This window comes from Pan troglodytes, chromosome 12, assembly GCF_028858775.2.
Source record: "Pan troglodytes isolate AG18354 chromosome 12, NHGRI_mPanTro3-v2.0_pri, whole genome shotgun sequence".
NCBI lineage: Eukaryota > Metazoa > Chordata > Mammalia > Primates > Hominidae > Pan > Pan troglodytes.
Window position 1 is genome coordinate 97,611,589 of NC_072410.2, and position 21,215 is coordinate 97,632,803.

General features: G+C 53.1%; 1 protein-coding gene across 14 annotated transcripts in view; it reads left to right on the forward strand.

Annotated features, from left to right (window-relative positions):
* Nucleotides 1-16,867, forward strand: part of DNMT3A (DNA methyltransferase 3 alpha) — a 109,671-nt gene extending 92,804 nt beyond the window's left edge. For 7 of the 14 annotated variants that reach the window (XM_016948162.4, XM_063790052.1, XM_016948161.4 and 4 more), the window contains 17 exons: nucleotides 1,575-1,790; nucleotides 2,078-2,236; nucleotides 2,670-2,777; nucleotides 3,052-3,208; nucleotides 3,519-3,668; nucleotides 3,764-3,808; nucleotides 4,497-4,576; nucleotides 5,181-5,293; nucleotides 5,495-5,678; nucleotides 5,851-5,935; nucleotides 8,128-8,273; nucleotides 9,105-9,195; nucleotides 9,385-9,533; nucleotides 10,620-10,705; nucleotides 12,833-12,902; nucleotides 14,015-14,133; nucleotides 15,418-16,867. In XM_016948162.4, the coding sequence (XP_016803651.1) occupies nucleotides 1,575-1,790; nucleotides 2,078-2,236; nucleotides 2,670-2,777; nucleotides 3,052-3,208; nucleotides 3,519-3,668; nucleotides 3,764-3,808; nucleotides 4,497-4,576; nucleotides 5,181-5,293; nucleotides 5,495-5,678; nucleotides 5,851-5,935; nucleotides 8,128-8,273; nucleotides 9,105-9,195; nucleotides 9,385-9,533; nucleotides 10,620-10,705; nucleotides 12,833-12,902; nucleotides 14,015-14,133; nucleotides 15,418-15,559 (2,100 nt within the window). In that variant the 3' untranslated portion in view covers nucleotides 15,560-16,867. Of the gene's footprint in view, nucleotides 1-103; nucleotides 211-1,574; nucleotides 1,791-2,077; nucleotides 2,237-2,669; nucleotides 2,778-3,051; nucleotides 3,209-3,518; nucleotides 3,669-3,763; nucleotides 3,809-4,496; nucleotides 4,577-5,180; nucleotides 5,294-5,494; nucleotides 5,679-5,850; nucleotides 5,936-8,127; nucleotides 8,274-9,104; nucleotides 9,196-9,384; nucleotides 9,534-10,321; nucleotides 10,521-10,619; nucleotides 10,706-12,832; nucleotides 12,903-14,014; nucleotides 14,134-15,417 lie in introns of all 14 variants that reach the window. The other 7 variants (XR_010149602.1, XR_010149601.1, XM_001148731.8 and 4 more) reach the window with 4 other exon arrangements.
* The last annotated feature ends 4,348 nt before the right edge of the window (nucleotides 16,868-21,215 follow it).

The following is a 21,215-nucleotide window of genomic DNA, read 5'->3' on the forward strand; positions in this document are numbered from 1 at the left end:
AATGGGTGCAAAGCCTTGAAGTCAGAGGGCCGTGTTTCCTAGATTCAGTAAAAGGCTAATGGTTCTCAGAGCTAAGTATCAAGGATTTCATTCTCCTTTGTAGGGATCCTGGAGCGGGTTGTGAGAAGGAATGGGCGCGTGGATCGTAGCCTGAAAGACGAGTGTGATACGGTGAAAGGATGGAGGCTGTGCAATGGGAGAATAACTGGGGTTTGGCTTATTAATTTGTTGGTGGGATGGCAGAGAGCACGCCTGGTCTATAGTGCCTGCTCAGTAAATAACTGAATGAATACATGTATTTATGGATCTGAAGGGTGCCCATAGAAGGGGTCGAATCTGGTAACAATACACACTGGGTGTGATCCATAAGAACTCCAGCATGGCGTCTGAGCATGGGAACAGACAGGCTCTTGGGGAGCTTCCTATGGTGTTTGAGCATGTGCTGGGGGGAGATGGGCTCTTTAAACCCAGAGCAGTGATTTCTTCGTCAGCAGACATCACAAAACTAGAATTGTGGCCTGGAAACCAGGAATAGGAAGGATTGATTGCCCAGGGGAATTGTGGAGAAGAAGAGAGGGTCCCCCTTGCTTTTTAAATTTTTGGTGACAGGGTCTTGCTATGTTGCCCAGGCTGGTCTTGAACTCCTGGGCTCAAGTGATCCTCCCTGCTCAGTAACTGGGATTACAGGCACATGCCTGGCTGAAGATCCTACTCTTGATTAAGAAGATAGGAGAGGGTGGATCCAATATGTGTCTAAACAATAGTGCCTGATTAATATTTGGATAGAATTAACATTTCCATAGGTAGGGGGAGGGATAGCATTAGGAGATATACGGTATAATGCTAAATGACGAGTTAATGGGTGCAGCACACCAACATGGCACATGAATACATATGTAACAAACCTGCACGTTGTGCACATGTACCCTAAAACTTAAAGTATAATAATAATAAAATTAAAAAAAAAAACATTAACGTAGGCTAGACACAGTGGCTCATGCCTGTAATCCCAGCACTTTGGGAGGCTGAGGCGGGCAAATCACCTGAGGTCAGGAGTTAGAGACCAGCCTGGTCAATATGGCGAAACCCCATCTCTACTAAAAATACAAAAATTAGCCAGGTGTGGTGGTACATGCCTGTAATCCCAGCTACTCGGGAGGCTGAGACAGGCGAATCGCTTGAACCTGGGAGGCGGAGGTTGCAGTGAGCCGAGATTGCGCCACTGCACTCCAGCCTGGGTGAAAGAGTGACTCTGTCTCCAAAAAAAAAAATAAATAAATAACATTTCCGTATCATAGGGTAGGCAACCGATATGCTGATGAGATTGAGGAAGATTAGATCTGGGAGGAAGGTTTCCTAAAAGGCAGAAAAGAAGGCTGGAATTGTGTGACTTGAGTTCACCTCTCTACTTCAAGTCTTTCCATTTTTCACGGCAAGGCAGCTGGTTGGCTCTCTCCAGCCCTTGACCTTCTGTCACTGTCCCGGGTTTTGACAAACATGGTCCCCTTGAGTGTCAGGTGGCCTTGCTAATTCCTGGAGAGGTCAAGGTGACTTTTTGTTTTTTGTTTCCCCAGGCTGAGAAGAAAGCCAAGGTCATTGCAGGAATGAATGCTGTGGAAGAAAACCAGGGGCCCGGGGAGTCTCAGAAGGTGGAGGAGGCCAGCCCTCCTGCTGTGCAGCAGCCCACTGACCCCGCATCCCCCACTGTGGCTACCACGCCTGAGCCCGTGGGGTCCGATGCTGGGGACAAGAATGCCACCAAAGCAGGCGATGACGAGCCAGAGTACGAGGTGAGCGGCTTCTTCACCAGCCGTGGCCAGCTCTTTCCGGGGGCCTTCCACTGCCAGCTCCTCCCGTCCTGCTCTCCTCTCTCCATCTCCCACGGGCCGCTCGCTCTCTCCACCTGACCCCGGGCCTCTTCGTCTCCCCGATTTTGCTCTGTCTTGCCTCATTCAGATGGAGCTCCCTCCTGGCTGTCCTGCCCCCCAGATGCCCAGGGCTGGGGTTGCCATGGGGGGATCAGGGTGGCAGGGCCTCGTGACCACTGTGTAATGATTTCTGCTCCTTGGGGCTCCAGGACGGCCGGGGCTTTGGCATTGGGGAGCTGGTGTGGGGGAAACTGCGGGGCTTCTCCTGGTGGCCAGGCCGCATTGTGTCTTGGTGGATGACGGGCCGGAGCCGAGCAGCTGAAGGCACCCGCTGGGTCATGTGGTTCGGAGACGGCAAATTCTCAGTGGTAAGTTGTGGGGTTTGGCAGTAGCCTGGGGTGGGGGAAGGTTCTTGATCCCAGGGCCTGTGGTTTTGGCTGGGGGCAGTCTGGAATTGGGGTGATGGAAGTGGGTTCTGCTCACCCCTACTCTGCCTGTGGTGGGTGGAAGAAGCCGTAGGGATAATTAGGTTGCACCTGTGGCTCAGAGAGCTAGGATGCTGGCCCAGTTTTAGCCTTCCAGGAACCTATTCACTAGAATTCCTTTCCACCTGCACTCAGGTACTTCCCTACTCTTGGTCTGGACTCCTCTTTGCATCGGGTAATTATTTATCACTGTATCTGGTCCCCTCCAGGGCTGAGACTGACTCTCGAGGCTCCCAGCCCCTGCCAGTTGCGAGGCATGGGGTGGGTGCTTGCAAGTGTAAGCCTCGGCAAACAAGGCCTGGCTTGTCCCCCTCAGGTGTGTGTTGAGAAGCTGATGCCACTGAGCTCGTTTTGCAGTGCGTTCCACCAGGCCACGTACAACAAGCAGCCCATGTACCGCAAAGCCATCTACGAGGTCCTGCAGGTGAGTATCCCTGCTGGGAGCTCGGAGGAGGAGCCTAGAGCACTAGGAGGCCTGGAAGTTGGAGTGCAGGTCGGGCTTGAGCAGAACGGAGGCCCAGGAGGCAGCGACTCCTTTCTCTCCACCTTGCTCGCCCGTATGCACATCCCCCTCCTCCTCAGCGGTTCCTCCCCGTCTTGCCTGTGCCACCCTCACTACTCAGAGTCTGGCCTTGAGCCTGACCCATCTGCCTTCCAGCCTGTCCTGACAACCCCAACCCTGGCGTGTCACCCTCCAGGTGGCCAGCAGCCGCGCGGGGAAGCTGTTCCCGGTGTGCCACGACAGCGATGAGAGTGACACTGCCAAGGCCGTGGAGGTGCAGAACAAGCCCATGATTGAATGGGCCCTGGGGGGCTTCCAGCCCTCTGGCCCTAAGGGCCTAGAGCCACCAGAAGGTAAATGAGGGCACCCAGCCTTCTGGGACCCCTGCCCGCCAGGCAGATCCACACCAGGGCTGGGAAAGCCATGCTTAGGGAGGGCTGCCAAGGCCTCCACAGAGGGGCCCAGTGGGAACAGCCGGGGTCTCTCTTGCCCTGGGGTCAGGACTTGAATGACCTGCTCTCTGTTGGCTGGCTAGAACCGTAGAGTTGGGAGGTGGGAACAAGTTGGAGACCAGGCCGCACCCCACTGTAAGGAGGGTGGGGGAAGGGGCTGGAGTTTCCTGTCAGCCTGTAACTGACCTTGGCACCTGCTTTCCTGCTCCAGAAGAGAAGAATCCCTACAAAGAAGTGTACACGGACATGTGGGTGGAACCTGAGGCAGCTGCCTACGCACCACCTCCACCAGCCAAAAAGCCCCGGAAGAGCACAGCGGAGAAGCCCAAGGTCAAGGAGATTATTGATGAGCGCACAAGAGGTAGTTGGCCTGCTTCTGGAGAGGGTGGCACCAGGAGGCCTGCATCCGAGGAGCAGGCGCGGCCTCCTCTGACGCCGGCTCTCCTCCCCTTGCAGAGCGGCTGGTGTACGAGGTGCGGCAGAAGTGCCGGAACATTGAGGGTAAGTTTGTTGCCTGGGAACTCTGGCACTCCTAGTGTGGCATGGGGCAGAGTAGCAGAGGCACTTAGGAAGGTTTGAATGACATGGGACCAGGGGCCACGTCCTGCGTGTCACACCACCATCACCGTGCTTGGTGCACTGTCTGTCTTTCTGGTGCCATGATTCTGCTCTCCTGTCAATGGCGTGGGCTGGTCTTCAGGGTGTGGGACTCCCCAGTGGCCACAGAAGGGCAGCCCCTCTTGGGTGTGACTGCACTCACCTACAGGTCCCCTTTCAGCCTTTCACCTTTGCTCACCTCTCTCATCCTGGGGCTGTCACCCTCAGCCTGGTGCTGGTGGATCTGGCTCAGGACCCTCGGCCTGGGAGGATTGGGGCAGGGGTCAGGACTTGAGGATTACCCCGGGAATCCCTCCTGAGTAACCTGGAACCAGGGCTGCTTCTCATGAGCAGGTTTCTGTCCTGCTGTCACTCCATCCCTGTTTGTGGATGGTGGCATTGGTGCTCTGAGATGATGGCGTTCTGAGACTGGGGTCACGGTGCCTCCCTTTTCCGTGGGGCACCCTGGACTCTTTTCTGGCTGCCGCTCTGGCACACCCCATTTTTGTGGCTGGTCTGGTGCTGGGCTCCGGCCCGGGGAGGGAGAGGCCCTTCGGTGGTACTCACCCCATCCCCTCGCTCTGCTTTCCAGACATCTGCATCTCCTGTGGGAGCCTCAATGTTACCCTGGAACACCCCCTCTTCGTTGGAGGAATGTGCCAAAACTGCAAGGTAGGAGCACACCCACCCAGAAGAGGTGCCGTTGAGGCCGGCCCTTCGGCCTTCTGGCTGACTGTGTCCACCGCTTCTGGGCATGTACAGGGTGACACCCGGTGTGCGTGCGATGTAGACTTCAGAGCTTCCTCTGGAAGCAGAGTCCTGATGACACAGGCCCTTGGGTTTCAAGCTTTTGACTTGCTCTCATTTTCCTCCTCTGAAAGATTCTTTACCTCTCTCAAGCCCCATTTTAGTCCCCAGATGTGGGGATGCGAGCAGAGCAGCGGGGACAAGCTCAGGCAGAGTGTAGCAGGGTTGCCGTGCCCTGGGGAGCCCAGGAGAAAAACCCAGGGCTGCAGGAAGGCCCAAGGTGGTGGTGCAGCCCCCTCCCTGGCCTTGTTCTCAGGCTGCTCTTTGGTTCTGTCCATGGCGGTGCACAGGCAGATGAGGTTTCCCCTTCCCAGATCTGCAGCTGGGGCCTGACCCTGGCTAAGGTGGTGGCGGGGTCATGTCTTCAGGGCTTAGTCAGGCTCTGTGAGGCCGGGTGTGGAGCCTCCCTTCGTCCTGGCTGTCCTGGGACCCGTCCTGGTGGTTTCTGACCCTTCCCGCTGCTGTCTAGAACTGCTTTCTGGAGTGTGCGTACCAGTACGACGACGACGGCTACCAGTCCTACTGCACCATCTGCTGTGGGGGCCGTGAGGTGCTCATGTGCGGAAACAACAACTGCTGCAGGTGAGGCTGTTGTGGCCTCCAGTGGTCTCCTTAGCTGGGCCCCAGGCTCCCGCCGCCCACCGCCTCCCCTCCTCTCCCTTCCCCACAGACCCTCCACCCCCTAGCCATGCTCCAGACCCGGTCTTTCCATTCCAGGTAGCACACCTTGGCCTCCCTGGACCGGGGCTGAGAGTCTCCTCTGCTCACTGGGTCTCCTTCCAGGTGCTTTTGCGTGGAGTGTGTGGACCTCTTGGTGGGGCCGGGGGCTGCCCAGGCAGCCATTAAGGAAGACCCCTGGAACTGCTACATGTGCGGGCACAAGGGTACCTACGGGCTGCTGCGGCGGCGAGAGGACTGGCCCTCCCGGCTCCAGATGTTCTTCGCTAATAACCACGACCAGGAATTTGTGAGTGCTGGGCCTGGGGCACGGTCTCGAGCTCCCTTGGCTGAGCCTTGGTTGTGGGGCCTGAGCTGCGCGCAGGGTGTGTGGGTCTAGGAGCCTGGCTGGAGGGCCAGCGCTGGGTGGGAGCTTGGGACACCGCTGGGCCTGCATCTGACCTGTTGTGCTCACTGCTTAGGACCCTCCAAAGGTTTACCCACCTGTCCCAGCTGAGAAGAGGAAGCCCATCCGGGTGCTGTCTCTCTTTGATGGAATCGCTACAGGTGAGGGGTGCAGGCCCAAGAGGTGCTGGCCGCCTTGTCCCAGGATGGGGGAGCCAGGTGTGTGGGCAACTCTGGCAAAACGAAATGATGGTTAGCTTCATAGCTGTTAAAATATTATCCCAAAGGGGAAGCTTGTGTGTGAAGTGAAAACGTATGCAGTCCGTGGACTTAGATTTGACCAAAAATAAAAAAGTAAAATGGGTGGTAAAGCAGCCTGCCTGCTGGGCGCTTCCTTAGTAAGGAAGATTCAGCCACAGAGGCCGAGTGATCATTAGTCAGATTCACAGAGATTTCACAGAGCCTCAAAGGACAGACTCAGCAAGACAGAAACATACACAGTTCTGTTGTGTTTTGATTATACACAAGATAGTCTAAAGAAGACTTATTTAAATCACCCATTATCCTTTTATTAATATTTTGGCATATGTCCTTTTCAGATTTTTTTCTGTGCGTTTGTGTTTATATAACCATACATCCATAGATAGATAAATTAAGTGGGTAGTGAATGCACACGGTTTTGTAACTTGCCTTGCATTTATTATATTATGATTGCTTTTTCATGTCAAGCGATATAAAGCTACATTTTTTTTTTTTTTTTTTTGAGACGGAGTCTGTTGCCCAGGCTGGAGTGCAGTGGTGCATCTTGGCCCACTGCAACCTCTGCCTCCTGGGTTCAAGCAGTTCTCCTGCCTCAGCCTCCCGAGTAGCTGGGACTGCAGGCACCCACCACCACGCTCAGCTAATTTTTGTGTTTTTAGTAGAGACGGTGTTTCACCGTGTTGGCCAGGCTGGTCTCGATCTCTTGACCTTGTGATCCGCCCACCTCGGCCTCCCAAAGTGCTGGGATTATAGGCATGAGCCACCAGACCCGGCCAAAGCTACATTCTTTATTTGTAAGTGTTGCGTAAGGTTCCATTGAGTCAAAGTGCCGTAATTTATTTAACGAACCCCTATTAGGTCATTTACTATTTTTTTTATTATTATTATAAGTAGTGCTGTGACAAGCATCCTGATAGAATATATACTTGAAGCATTCCCTCCTTAGGAAAACCTTTAGGAGATGCTGGGTCACCCTGCAGGCATTGTTTGCTTCATGTGACTGTGGACACTGCAGAAAGCGTCCTAGGAGATTGTGAAGACACATCCACCCCTCTGCCCTGCCCCCCCAGCCAAGGGCTTCCCGGCTTTTAAGAAAGGAATAGCTCTTCTTAGAATTCATGTCTTTGGCCAGAGGGAGATAGGCAGTCTCAACCCAGGGACCCTGGTTAGAGGGTGAGGCGGAGGGGATGGCTTCCCCAGCCAGATGTTTGTCTTCTGTTCTCAGCTCCATGCTGCTCTTCTGTAAACCTAGAGAAGTTCATTTACAGCTTTTTGTATCCCAGACTGGAACCTTGAGGCCTTCTTAAATCATGTCACACCCCAGGAGGCTGTAAAAGCTCCTTGGCTGGGGGACATGTTGGGAGCAGCAGAAACAGTGCCGTACCCTGTTTCTCCCGAGACCCTCTCGGGATCTGCTCTGATTGTTTCCTTGCCTCAGTTCGGCTAGCATTTCTGGAGGGGGAGGGATCGTGGTAAGGAAATCTGTGTGGTTAGCTCGGGGGAAGCACAATGAAGGAGGCCTCCTCTGTCTGGAAGAGCCTTTGCAATCCACGAGAGGGCTGAGTGAGGAATGGAAACTGCTCTGATGGGGAGGCAAGGGATGCACAGAGCTGGGGACTCATAGCGGAGGGGGCGGTGATTCCAGGGGGCTACTGGGTGGGGCAGGGCATTTATGAAACCTTTGTGGAGCAGGGAACATTCAGGTTGAGTCAAAGAGTGGGGTAGAATTGTAGCAGGAGGTGATAAGAGGGTATGGAAGGACCAAGTTGTAGACGGACAACAACAAAGAAAAGGCCCCCAAAAAGTCAGCTGTGATTCTTCCTGGATCCTGGAACCATGTACTCTCCGGTCAGTTTTCTGCAGCTTTGACTGCCTTCCAGATAGGCCAAACGAGGCATGAGACAGAGCCTCGATGTCCTTACTATGGATACTCCAGTTGGATCCAGAAAGGATTTAAGGCATCTTCAGGGAAAAGATAGGACTTGGGCCTACAGCTGACCCCATGGGTCCTGTTGGCCAGCAGGCTCACCTGCCAAGACCAGGGTGCCAGGGAGATGGCTCCAAGTAACGGTGCTGTCTGCTGGCTGGTGCAGGGCTCCTGGTGCTGAAGGACTTGGGCATTCAGGTGGACCGCTACATTGCCTCGGAGGTGTGTGAGGACTCCATCACGGTGGGCATGGTGCGGCACCAGGGGAAGATCATGTACGTCGGGGACGTCCGCAGCGTCACACAGAAGCATGTATGTCCATGCTGTGGGGCGCAGCCCGTCTTCCCCTCCCTGCACACTCAGCACCTGGAGGCAGCCCTTGCCTCCTTTCATTTTGTTCATTTGCCCTCTTTCTCTTCACCCTTTGCCCCAGCCTCTTTTTCTCCTTATCTTCCATTTGTCCTCTGTCTTGAGAGGGTAAAGGGCAAATTGAAATGGGAATTTGGGCTAGGCATGGTGGCTCATGCCTATAATGCCAGCACTTTGGGAGGCCAAGGTAGGAGAATCCCTTGAGGCCAGGGGTTTAAGACTAGCTTGGGCAACATAGTGCCTACTTGAGCTCTGGCTACTCCCTGGGCTGGTTTCTGGACAGTTTCTAGTAGAGCTCTTTGGATTAGAGAGAGGTTCCTGTCCTCCCAATACTTTTGGCAAATAGCTTTATCAGCTTCCATATCTGGGAGGCTCAGGCAGGGTCTTCCCTTAAGCATGACTGCAGGCCCTCTGGAGTCCTGAAGGGCAACTGGAGGACATTCACATGGCCCAGACACCCTGCCTAAGACACTCAGCATGCCAGGTACCTTCAGACTCAGCCGTCCACTTGGGTCACCTTCCCAGTGGGCGGCTGTGTTGCCTGCCTGGGTGATACTAGTTTCCCCATTGGCCTGAGAAATGATCCAACTTGGTCCCGTTCTTGTTTAGGACTTGTCCATGGTTGCAGCTAGGGTCGTGAGCCTGCAGAGCAGCTGGGTCTCCTCTCTTTCGTGTCAAAGGACTTCTTTGCCAAGTTCACAGATAATTTCTCTTTCTTCCTGTCTGCCTCTGTCCCTGGACAGCAGGCCCATCACGTTGCCTTTATCCTCCCAGATCCAGGAGTGGGGCCCATTCGATCTGGTGATTGGGGGCAGTCCCTGCAATGACCTCTCCATCGTCAACCCTGCTCGCAAGGGCCTCTACGGTAGGTACCATCCTGTCCCCTCCACCTTCTCAGCTGGTGCTTCCGCACATAGGCTTCCTCCTTGGATATTTCTGCCCTGGGACAGCTATTCCCGATGACCCTGTCTTCCCGTGCCCTCCCCGTGCCCGAGCCACACCACTGTCCTATGCAGACAGCCCCAGCTGATGGCTTTCTCTTCCGACCTCTCAGAGGGCACTGGCCGGCTCTTCTTTGAGTTCTACCGCCTCCTGCATGATGCGCGGCCCAAGGAGGGAGATGATCGCCCCTTCTTCTGGCTCTTTGAGAATGTGGTGGCCATGGGCGTTAGTGACAAGAGGGACATCTCGCGATTTCTCGAGGTATAGCCAGCAACCTTGGTTTGGCCAGCTCACTAATGGCTTCTACCTTGGACTGCTGCTTCATCCTGTCTCATCTGCATTGTGGAGCTGGGGACTGGTGACTTCTGCTTTGCAAGGGGCCTGTTTGGGAAGCCCCAGGCTTCCTGGATAGAAAGGGAGGAAGCAGGGTTAGAGGCCTACCTCGGAAAGAACCAGTGGTCTCACTCTAAGAGGTGGCATTGTGGGTGTGGACCTCCAGGGTTGAAGGACCTGTCACTCAATCAGGTGGGGTACCAGACTCCTGGGGTTGGGTATTCTGTGTGGTGTTTGTTACACACCAGGATCTTTGAGAGGACAAAATCAGTTTTCCCTGAGCAAGAAGGGCCTATCCTCACTCCCTGGTACCATGACAGGCACCTGAGAAGAAAACAAGACTTAGCTCAGTTTTCATTCCTTATCATGTGAGTCCCCGTTTAACCCTGAGCCAAGTCTGAGCCGCGTGCAGAGGGCTTCTGCTGCCAGAGGCGTGCTTGGAGTGGCCCTTCTGGGAGCTCGAGCCCACCTGTGCTCCTGAGTCTTGGGGTGGGTCACACTGTGAGCTGGTGTTCTGACTGTAAGTGTGAGCAGGCGTCTGTTTGAGTTCTAATCAGGGCTCATGGTAAACACACCCATACTCGCTGGAGCCTGGGCTCTCCCAGCCTCTGGGTAGTCTAGAGCAGCACTGTGCAATATGGTAGCCACCAGCCACATGCGGCTGTTTACATTAACATTAACCATTCAGCTCCTCAATCACATTGGCCTCATTTTAGGTACAAAATAGCCACCTGTACTAGTGGGCTAGTGGCCACTGAATTGAACAGTGTAGAGGACAACCCACCATCGCAGAAGTTCATTTGGACAATGCTGATCTAGAACGTTCCAGTGACAGCTTGTGGAATGTGGCTAGGTGTAATTCCAGCTTCTCCTGGAGGCTGCAGGCTAGCCCAGTGTGTGGCTCCTGAGAGAGAAGTAAGAGGCTTTGAGGCTTTAAGGCTCGACCCCAGCAGCATGCCGGCGCTGTTTCATGCTCCTCCTTGGCTCATCTTCAAACCATCTCCTGTTTTGTAGTCCAACCCTGTGATGATTGATGCCAAAGAAGTGTCAGCTGCACACAGGGCCCGCTACTTCTGGGGTAACCTTCCCGGTATGAACAGGTTGGTGAAAGCTCCTGGGCCTGGGGGGCTGTGGGCTGGGACTGCAGGTGGGATGACCCATAGTGGGGAAGCCCCTGAGCCGGGCCCTCTCTGGCCAGCCTCTGCTGAATGACTAGCTGCTCTGCCATGTTCCTTATTTCCTTTTCCTTGAGGAGGAAGAGGAGTCAGGGTATAGAAAATACTCGTCTGAAACCAACAACTAGTGGTCGTAAAGCAGGACCTTTAAAAGTACTCTCTTTATACCAAAGAAGAGTCCGGTGCTGCTGAGTTAGGTAGTTGGTTTTCTGACATTGGTGATGTGTCCCGAGCCCTCTGGTTCTTAGATTCTCCTGAGGCAAAGCCATGGGGCATGGCTTTGGGGCTGGGAAGGGGAGTTGTGGCCACAGCCTGTTCCAGGAGAGGGAATCTTGCAGCGGCTGCATGCAAGTTCAGGGTTCTGCTTAACTTAATTTTACTAATCACACACTTTGTTGGCTTCAGGTCCTTTTTTGGAGAGATTTTCTTCAGTTAGGTTACACAGATAAAGATTTTAATGTCTAGGAATGAAGAAAATTCATTTCATCAGGTATAAAACTGGCATTATAAAGAGGCTTTTTAGGCGAAATAAATTGTCCAGAGTTGGCAATTCAAAAGCACGCTGAGAGCCGCTCAGTCCCTGTCCATTGTGGAGGGAAGCGTTTTCCAGAGTGTTCTGAGTCATGGTGTTAAACCTCCATGGTGGGCTGCTTGGTATACTTGGTATAACTAGGAGACAGCATTTCACCTGGCCTCGGTCAAATAGTCTCCCTCCTTGCTATTCCCATGAGGTTGTAGGACCTTCCCCATCTCATACATGTTTGGTAGAGTTGCTATCGAGGGCTTGTTGAGGGGAAGGAGATGGGGCACTGGGGCAGCTGGCCTGAAACTGTCCCCCGAGAGTTCCCAAGATACATGTGTATATTGGGAAATGGATGGGCTAATGAGGTCCAGTATTTTCATGGAACCACTCAGTGTCTCCCGACAGACCTTGGTCCTGTGGGATTTCTCGCCTGCTTCTTTCAACTCTAAAATACTAAACTCTGAGCTTCTAGGAGGAGCAGAGGTCCTGCATGCAGGGCCGACTGGGCAGTGCACGCATAAAGAGTCGGGGACATCTGTCGAGCACCTGATTTGACTGCAGGCCCCGTGGTTCCCACACTGAGATCCTGGAGCCAGTGCTCAGGGAAGCCTTCCTTAAATATCCTTACATGTCAGAAAAGGTCAGCGTTGAAGGGGACAGCCAGTCAGTTATGTGGCCTGCACCCTGAGAAGTGACATATTGAATGTCACAGAATTTTTGGTCTTTAGGGAACTGCAGAATTTAAGTCTGTTTTTTTTTTTTTTTTTTTGGAGACAGAGTCTTGCTCTGTCACCCAGGCTGGAGTGCAGTGGTGCTATCCTGGCTCACTGCAGCCTCCGCCTCCCAGGTTCAAGCGATTCTCCTGCCTCAGCCTCCCGAGTAGCTGGGATTACAGGCACCTGCCACCACGTCTGGCTAATTTTTATATTAGTAGAGACCGGGTTTCACCATGTTGATCAGGATGGACTCAAACTCCTGACCTCAGGTGACCCGCCTGCCTCAGCCTTCCAAAGGGCTGGGATTGCAGGCATGAGCCACTGCGCCTGGCCCAGAATTTAGTCTTTTAAAACAGTACATTTAAGGCTTGCGGTTTGATTAATTTCATCCAGTGGACACACCCATGTAACAATCACCACAAATCAAGATACAGAACATTGTCACCCCCAAAGCTTGCTTCGCAGTGGGACGCTTAAAGCTCAGTGTATTTTAGACTAACTGATGTAAAGATAGCTGTGCTTTTTTTTCTTTTTCTGCTAGGTGTTATCTGCCTGTTCACAATTTGAGACCACTTTTGAATTTACCTTTAAGGATTAACGCTTGGTGGATTTGTGTCTTTGCATGGCTGCAGTGTGTGTTCGTGTGTTTGCGGGGAGTTTGAAGAGAGTTATGACGTGTGTGCGTGATTTGGGGAAGGGGGCTCTTACCCTGTGAACAAGTGGCTGCTGGGGGAGGGAGGGGAGTCGTGCAGCTGGGGCCCTTCCTTCTGTTATCCAGGTTTCTGTTGTTACAGTCTCTCTTCTGCCTCCTAGGCCGTTGGCATCCACTGTGAATGATAAGCTGGAGCTGCAGGAGTGTCTGGAGCATGGCAGGATAGCCAAGGTCAGCTCCAGCGTCTAGAACCTCTGCTGGGGGGCAGGGAGAAGGAAGGGCAGGATGAGGTGGAGCGGTGGCCAGGGCCTTGTCCCGCCTGCTTCTCCAGCTAGTGTGGAGAATGCAATTTAGGAGACGGTGCAGGGTCATGCAGCAGGGCAGCCAGAGGAGGGCCCAGGGCTGCTGGCCTTCAGCCCTTCCTCCCTGGTGAGTGTCGCCCATCACCCCCGGTAGACACTGAGGAGTCTTTACCAAGACCTGGTTGTGCTGTGGCTTTTTTTTTCATTTTTAAATTTTTTGGCCAAAACCTATTACAAAAGCCCTCAAAGCAGCCTCCTGTGATGTGGAAGCTCCATTTCTCTCTGGAGCTGGAATCTCCCGGAGTGACTACCTGGGGCACTGGGTTCTGTGTCAGCAGGTTCCAGCATTCAGAACCACTGGCAGCTCCGAGGGCATCTTTGAGCCCCTCAGTAACTTGGCATCCTTTAGCCTACAAGTTACTCCATCTCTGAAAGAACTAATTCTTTGGAAGACTTGGAAAGTATAGTGGCTACAGCTTCTACTTCTAAAGTCTGTGGCTAGGCCGGGTGCGGTGGCTCACGCCTGTAATCCCAATACTTTGGGAGGCCGAGGCAGGCAGATCACCTGAGGTCAGGAGTTTGAGACCAGCCTGGCCAACACGGTGAAACCCTGTCTGACTAAAAATATAAAAATTAGGCAGGCATGGTGGCGGGCGCCTGTAGTCCCAGCTACTCAGGAGTCTGAGGCATGAGAATCGCTTGAACCCGGGAGGTGGAGGTTACAGTGAGCTGAGATCGCACCACTGCAGTCCAGCCTGGGTGACAGAGCGAGACTCCGTCTCAAAAAAAAAAAAAAAAGTCTGTGGCTAGATGGATCTAAGATTGGCCTGGTGACCTCCAAGTAGGAAGAAAAGTGAGGCTGTGGGGTCTGTGGAGGCTCCTGCCCTGCAAACTCTGCTCACTCAGAACCATACCCAGCCCCCTGGGTGGACCAGGCCCTGTCAGGGTTTGGCGAGTACCTGGCATATTTGGTAGACGCATGACCAGTGTTGGCTGGTGAATGAATTCGTGCTTAATTCCTCTTTTCTCCTCTTCATCTAGTTCAGCAAAGTGAGGACCATTACTACGAGGTCAAACTCCATAAAGCAGGGCAAAGACCAGCATTTTCCTGTCTTCATGAATGAGAAAGAGGACATCTTATGGTGCACTGAAATGGAAAGGTACCCGGGTTGTGCTGGCATCTGGCTGCGGTGTGGCTGTTCTGATTGCTGTGCTTGCTGGGGGGTCCTCTGCCTTTCCCACCTGACTCATTTTCCACAAACGTCCTGGGAACAGTGGGTTTTATCAAGCATTTCCCAACATGGCAGACTCCTGGGGTGGACTCCTGACACGCCAGGCTCCTGTGTATTTTAAGGCTGGTCCCAAGTAAGAGGAGTCTAGGGGCCAGGAGCAGTGGCTCATGCCTATAATCCCAGCACTTTGGGAGGCCAAGGCGGGTGGATCACCTGAGGTCAGGAGTTCGAGACCAGCCTGGCCAACATGGCGAAACCCCGTCTCTACTAAAAATACAAAAATTAGCTGGGTGTGGTGGCGGGTGCCTGTAGTCCCAGCTACTCAGGAGGCTGAGACAGGAGAATCGCTTGAACCTGGGAGGTGGAGGTTGCAGTGAGCCGAGATTGCGCCACTGTGCTCCAGCCTGGGCAACAGAGAGATTCCATCTCAAAGGGAAAAAAAAAAAAAGAGGAGTCTAGGAAATCCCCTGCTGCCTTGTCTCCCAGAGACCCTGCTGATCCCCCAGGGAACCACTGCAGTGACAGGACCTTAACTTGTGGTGCCAATTTTATAGGTCTTTTGTAAACCAGGCCAGCATAGGGCCAGGCAGACCTCGCAGCCTCAACACCCTGATTTGATGCAAATGGGACTTTCGGGGCTGGATGACCTTCTTGTTCTCTGAGTGTAACTAGGATTTAGCCAGACAAAGAGACCATTTACACAAACAACCAGAGCAAACAGGAAATCCTTCAGCTTCTGAAGTCAGGCAGGAGTTCGGCTCCTTTTTCGCCTTCCCTGCTCTTGGTGGGGAGGATGCTAGGGCTATGTGTTCGTTACATGCAGACTCCAGGTGTACGTTGCCGAGCTAACCCTGCAGGAGAGGAGAACTAGAGAGTGTGTCCTGGAGGTATTTCTGAGGGATTGTTCAAAATTACTCTTATTTCTGCTGGGTTGTGAAACTCTAGGCAGTGATGACCTTACTACCTTTAAGGTCACAGAAACCAGCACAGTGCCTGGCACATGGTTGGTGATCTGAGTGCCGGGTTGTTTATAAAGGACAGAAGATTCGGCAGAACTAAGCAGGCGTCAGAGGAGTTGGTGGGTGTGAGTGCCCCTGTCCCTGCACTTCGGGTGGCTGCTGGTCCTCCGGGTCCTGCTGTGTGGTTAGACGGCTTCCGGGCAGCCTGGTCTGGCCAGCACTCACCCTGCCCTCTCTGCCTTTTCTCCCCCAGGGTATTTGGTTTCCCAGTCCACTATACTGACGTCTCCAACATGAGCCGCTTGGCGAGGCAGAGACTGCTGGGCCGGTCATGGAGCGTGCCAGTCATCCGCCACCTCTTCGCTCCGCTGAAGGAGTATTTTGCGTGTGTGTAAGGGACATTGGGGGCAAACTGAGGTAGCGACACAAAGTTAAACAAACAAACAAAAAACACAAAACATAATAAAACACCAAGAACATGAGGATGGAGAGAAGTATGAGCACCCAGAAGAGAAAAAGGAATTTAAAACAAAAACCACAGAGGCGGAAATACCGGAGGGCTTTGCCTTGCGAAAAGGGTTGGACATCATCTCCTGATTTTTCAATGTTATTCTTCAGTCCTATTTAAAAACAAAACCAAGCTCCCTTCCCTTCCTCCCCCTTCCCTTTTTTTTCGGTCAGACCTTTTATTTTCTACTCTTTTCAGAGGGGTTTTCTGTTTGTTTGGGTTTTGTTTCTTGCTGTGACTGAAACAAGAAGGTTATTGCAGCAAAAATCAGTAACAAAAAATAGTAACAATACCTTGCAGAGGAAAGGTGGGAGAGAGGAAAAAAGGAAATTCTATAGAAATCTATATATTGGGTTGGTTTTTTTTTTGTTTTTTGTTTTTTTTTTTGGGTTTTTTTTTTTTTTTACTATATATCTTTTTTTTTGTTGTCTCTAGCCTGATCAGATAGGAGCACAAGCAGGGGACGGAAAGAGAGAGACACTCAGGCGGCAGCATTCCCTCCCAGCCACTGAGCTGTCGTGCCAGCACCATTCCTGGTCACGCAAAACAGAACCCAGTTAGCAGCAGGGAGACGAGAACACCACACAAGACATTTTTCTACAGTATTTCAGGTGCCTACCACACAGGAAACCTTGAAGAAAATCAGTTTCTAGAAGCCGCTGTTACCTCTTGTTTACAGTTTATATATATATGATAGATATGAGATATATATATAAAAGGTACTGTTAACTACTGTACAACCCGACTTCATAATGGTGCTTTCAAACAGCGAGATGAGTAAAAACATCAGCTTCCACGTTGCCTTCTGCGCAAAGGGTTTCACCAAGGATGGAGAAAGGGAGACAGCTTGCAGATGGTGCGTTCTCACGGTGGGCTCTTCCCCTTGGTTTGTAACGAAGTGAAGGAGGAGAACTTGGGAGCCAGGTTCTCCCTGCCAAAAAGGGGGCTAGATGAGGTGGTCGGGCCCGTGGACAGCTGAGAGTGGGATTCATCCAGACTCATGCAATAACCCTTTGATTGTTTTCTAAAAGGAGACTCCCTCGGCAAGATGGCAGAGGGTACGGAGTCTTCAGGCCCAGTTTCTCACTTTAGCCAATTCGAGGGCTCCTTGTGGTGGGATCAGAACTAATCCAGAGTGTGGGAAAGTGACAGTCAAAACCCCACCTGGAGCAAATAAAAAAACATACAAAACGTACTGGTGCTTTCCTGTCTAAGTCGCCTTTTGTGTGTTCTTTTATGAGGCCCCCACCATCCACCCCTCTGTGCACAAGGCGGCTCCCGGCCCCTGGAATGTGATGTTTTTGGTCATCTCCAAAGGCTGCAGTTTTATACTGGGAGGCTGATGACACCTTTTATTATAATTATTCTTATGGTTCTGGTTATAATTATGTTTGTTTTAAGATTTTCTTTAAGAAAACAAAAACCCAACACCCTTCCCTTTAGGTTTCAAACCAAGGTGCGGGAGCAGGGTGCTTCTGAGTTAGCGGTGGCTCTGGTGCCCTGGCTCCCACCCCTCGGGCCAGGTGGGCCACTGGGCATGGTGACAGCTGGGCGGCCAGGGAGTCCCTAAGGTCTGCCTTCTGGGCTTGTCACTCTTCTCTTCTACTTCCCCTCCTCTTGAGTCGGGTGTGTCAGGGCTGGAGGGAGGACCGGCCGTCTCTCTCCTTGTGTGTGTGATTGGAGTGGTGTGTATTTCTTTTCTAGTACTTGGTCTGATGATAGCTGTGCTCTTACCTCGAGTCAGCAGCACCTGGAGCCCCAAGTGCTCAACACTTTGTTCCACTTCCTACAAGGCAGGCGGCCTGGCGTCAGTAGTAGGAAGGGATGGCATTGTTGGCTCCAGGGTGAGGGCCCGACGGGCAGGTGCTTGCCTGGGTAGATGGGGTGTAGATATGTGGCATATAGAGATATATATTTTATAATGGGAGGGGGGATGGCACCTCCTGGGACTGGTAGAGCTGGGAGGTGTGTCGGCAAGCACATGGCCCCAAGTCCACGTCCCTAGAAAGATGGGGCCTACAGTGATAGGCGCTCTATAAATACATAGATAGGGTCATGTTTAAGAAATATTATGGGGTGGGGAGTGGGGGAAGCAGGCTTAGTGTGCTGAGCCTCGGTCCCCACTGCAGACCTAAACCCCACACCAATCAGTCAATCTCACACGCATACACAGGAGCATATTTCTGTACTGATGCATAATGAATGCACTCACACACACACACACGCCAGGGGGCTCCCAGCACTCTTCTCCCAGGGTTCAGGACTTTGTGGAGTCAGCCCGTGCAGCTATTTACCTCTGTTGCCCTGATTGCAGGTAGACTGTCAATCCCAGAAGTTGCTAGGTGCTGAGGCAGGAAAAGGAGGAGGTTTCTTTTAGCAGGTGCTCTCCTCTAGCAGGTAGTGTTCTATCTCTTTTGCCCCTGGTGATGTCAAAAGATTCTTCTGTTAGCAACCTGTGATACTGACCTGCAACTCTAGGCACCAGTCAAGTCAGCCCTCAACTCCCCCTACCTATTCTCCCCAACTGAAATCAAATTGACATCCAGGTCTGTCTTGGCCAGGGGGCTTCCATTGGGGAAAAAAAATGGGACAGTGAACCTCACCTATTGAATAAACCAAATTAGTAATTAGTGACAAAACCAAACCAAGGCTTGGACCCCCTGCTCATTACTCAGGAGTAAATTCACACAGCTGGTGGCCGGTCTCACCCCTTTTTGGGGTGCTTGGTCCTGGACCCCAATCTACTGTCTCCTCGACAGATTGGTGTTTAAGATCATGCCCAGTTGCTTCCTGTCACCTCTTGACAGGTGGTGACTGGGCTGCTGTGGGGCTGGAGCAGCGAGGAAGGGAGCCTCTGCCCCCTCAGTGGAGTCCCTGTGCTAACTGTGGTGCTCACCCAGCTCCTCCTTGCTCCCGCGGGGCTCTGTCCTTCGGGCCTGGAGTCCACCAGCGCCACTCCAGGAGGGCTGGGGGAGGAGGGGCTGCCTCAGGCAGTCCAAGGTGCTCCCTCCCCCGCTGGCCAATGCTAAGGTCTTCCCGGCTCCCAGGGTCAGGACAGAGTCTTCTAACGCTCAGGCTCTCCCAAGCCACTGCTTAGTGACAGTTAGCCTTTCCCAGCGGCCCAAGCTCCACCGGAACTGGGCCTGGTGCTCCAACCAAAGGGTTGGTGTTGGGACTTGGGAAGAGACTTGGTAGCCAAGGGCATGGCAAGCCTGGGGGATTCCTGTGGGCCGGCCTGCTCCAGGAGGGAGTGCTGGGCACAGAGGAGCCGTTATGGCTGACAGCTTGAGAGCACTTGTTCCTCCAGATCTAGCCACTTGACCAGGCCCTAGAATGGACCAGATGCCCCAGGGGTCATGGCCCCCCACCTTGCAGGGACGAGAGTTAACAATCACCAGCTTTTCTTCCGGCCCAGCCTGTGTGCTCGGTCTCACAGTAGAATTTAGGAGAGTGTGGGGCTTTGGGATTGTGCCAACTTGGCCAAGCTGAGATATGCTTAATCCACCTCAACGCTGGGGCCTCTGGGGACAGGTATTGGGTCACCTTCCAAGGGGTGCTGAACTTCAGCAGGCTGTAGATAAGGCAGAGGTTAGAGGCAGTGGAGTGGGGTAACCAAGAAGGCCTAGGGAAAATTGCCAGGCATATTCCCTGTGGAATTTTCTTTCCGAAGAGTAGGCCCATCTCCCCCTTAGAAGCAAGGGTTCTGGGGGCTGAGGATGACAGCTTCCCCTGCAGGTGCCAGGTGGAGCATGATGCCAAAGAGATCCGTGGCTCTTGCCTGGGGGAGGTAGCCAGGTGCTCGTGCTGGGGACACAGTCCTTGGCCTCCTGCCTAAGCAGGAAGCTAGTTTCCAGCAGGTGGCTGGTACTAACCCCCCGCCCCACGGGGGCGACACGCTGGTGCACCGGCAGACTGGGGGGCCGCAGGCGGGCACTAGCAGGGGTCTGCAGTCCATAGATGATGACATGAATCTGTTGCTGTCCTTTTCTCTCTAGGCCCCAGAGACTTCTTGCTATTGAACATCCTATTGGAAAGCAAACTTTCCAAGAGAGCATCCGGGACCTGTTAGCTTTTGAAACAGGCCTGGGTGTGATTGACTGGTAGAGATGCCTGTGTGATTTTTGGCGCGTTGCAGGAGTGTGGATTGGGACAGGCACCCCAGCAGGAAGGAAGGCTGACACCAAAGGGGTCTCACAGGGCCCAGCTCCCCTTGCTTCCCGATAATTGGCCACCAGGCCATGGCGACTCTGGGGAAGCCTAGATGGGAACACCCACCTTCTCCAGCAGTAGAAGGAATATTTCAGCAGAGCCATCTGGGAGATGTTCTTATAGGAAAACTGCAGTCATTCATTTCATAGTTTTGCTTATATAAATAGAGTACATTTGGGAGGCAGTTTTGAATTCCTGTTGCTACTCTGCTTGGTGCGGAGTTGCAGTGGCCCCAAGTGTCTTTCAGAGCTGTTGCTTTTAGGATCCCCCTCAAGCTGTGGGTTAGGGCCAGGGCAGGGAGGGGGTGCTGCCTGGCACTGTGCCCTGAAGAGGGCTGCTTGCTTCCTTTGGTCGGGAGCACGGCAGAGCCAAGATTCTGGTGGGAACCGAGTGTCTAGCCAGGCCCCTGTTTTGGTCCCGGGAGGTGAGTAATCTGAGTTTGTCATTGCGTTTTCTCCATGCTGCCTGCTCCCAGTGCTGGAGACTAGAGAGCGACCCTGGAGTTGTCCTCTGGGAGTCCTGCCTGTTTGCCAGGGAGCAGCTGAAACCTCCCCGCTCCCAATCCCGGGGGTGGAAAAGGTGTAGTGGAGGAATGGTCTGGAGCTGGGATGGCCCTTCTGGCCATGCCCTGCTGAGCCAGAATTAAGGAAAGTGTCAGCCACCTCCTTACCAGGCCCTGTGCTGGGGTCAGGAGGACCGGGAGGAGAGGGAAGGGGTGAGAGGATGGACTGTGCTGTTGTAGTGTGAGCTCTGGAATCTTTACGTTTTGGTAAAGGCAGGCCAGGGTCTTTGAGGATCGAGTTGGGGAACCTTGCCTCTGTGTTTCCGAGACCCAGCTAAGGTGGGCCTTTGGTGGGTGACCTGTCTCTGACCCGAGGCAGCAGAGTTTTGGGGGAGGGAGAAACAAGCAAGGAGCAGGGAGGACAAGGACACAAGATCCCTTTGCTGGTGGTGACTTACTCACTTCCCCCACCAGAGGGCCTGGGACTCCCGAAACTCCCGTAACTGGAAAGCTCCCCGGCTCAGCTCCACTGGGGGGTGAGGAGGGCGGCTCCCTCAGCCCCAGCCTAGCGGCCTCCAACCCTGTGCCTGAGAACATGAGCAGCGGTCTAAAGCATCCCTTAGTCCCATTTCACTTCACAGACCGATTTGGTTGCACAGCCCTAGAATTCAACAGACAACAAAAATGCTGAAATTCCTTAGAATACGCAGAGGGAGGAGGTGACTCAACAAGGTGCTAAAACATTTTATTAAAAATATATATTGTTAAATTAAGTCTGCTGTCTGGACAATGACTGTTTGTTTTGTTTTCTTGTAGTGGAGTTTAAAAGAGA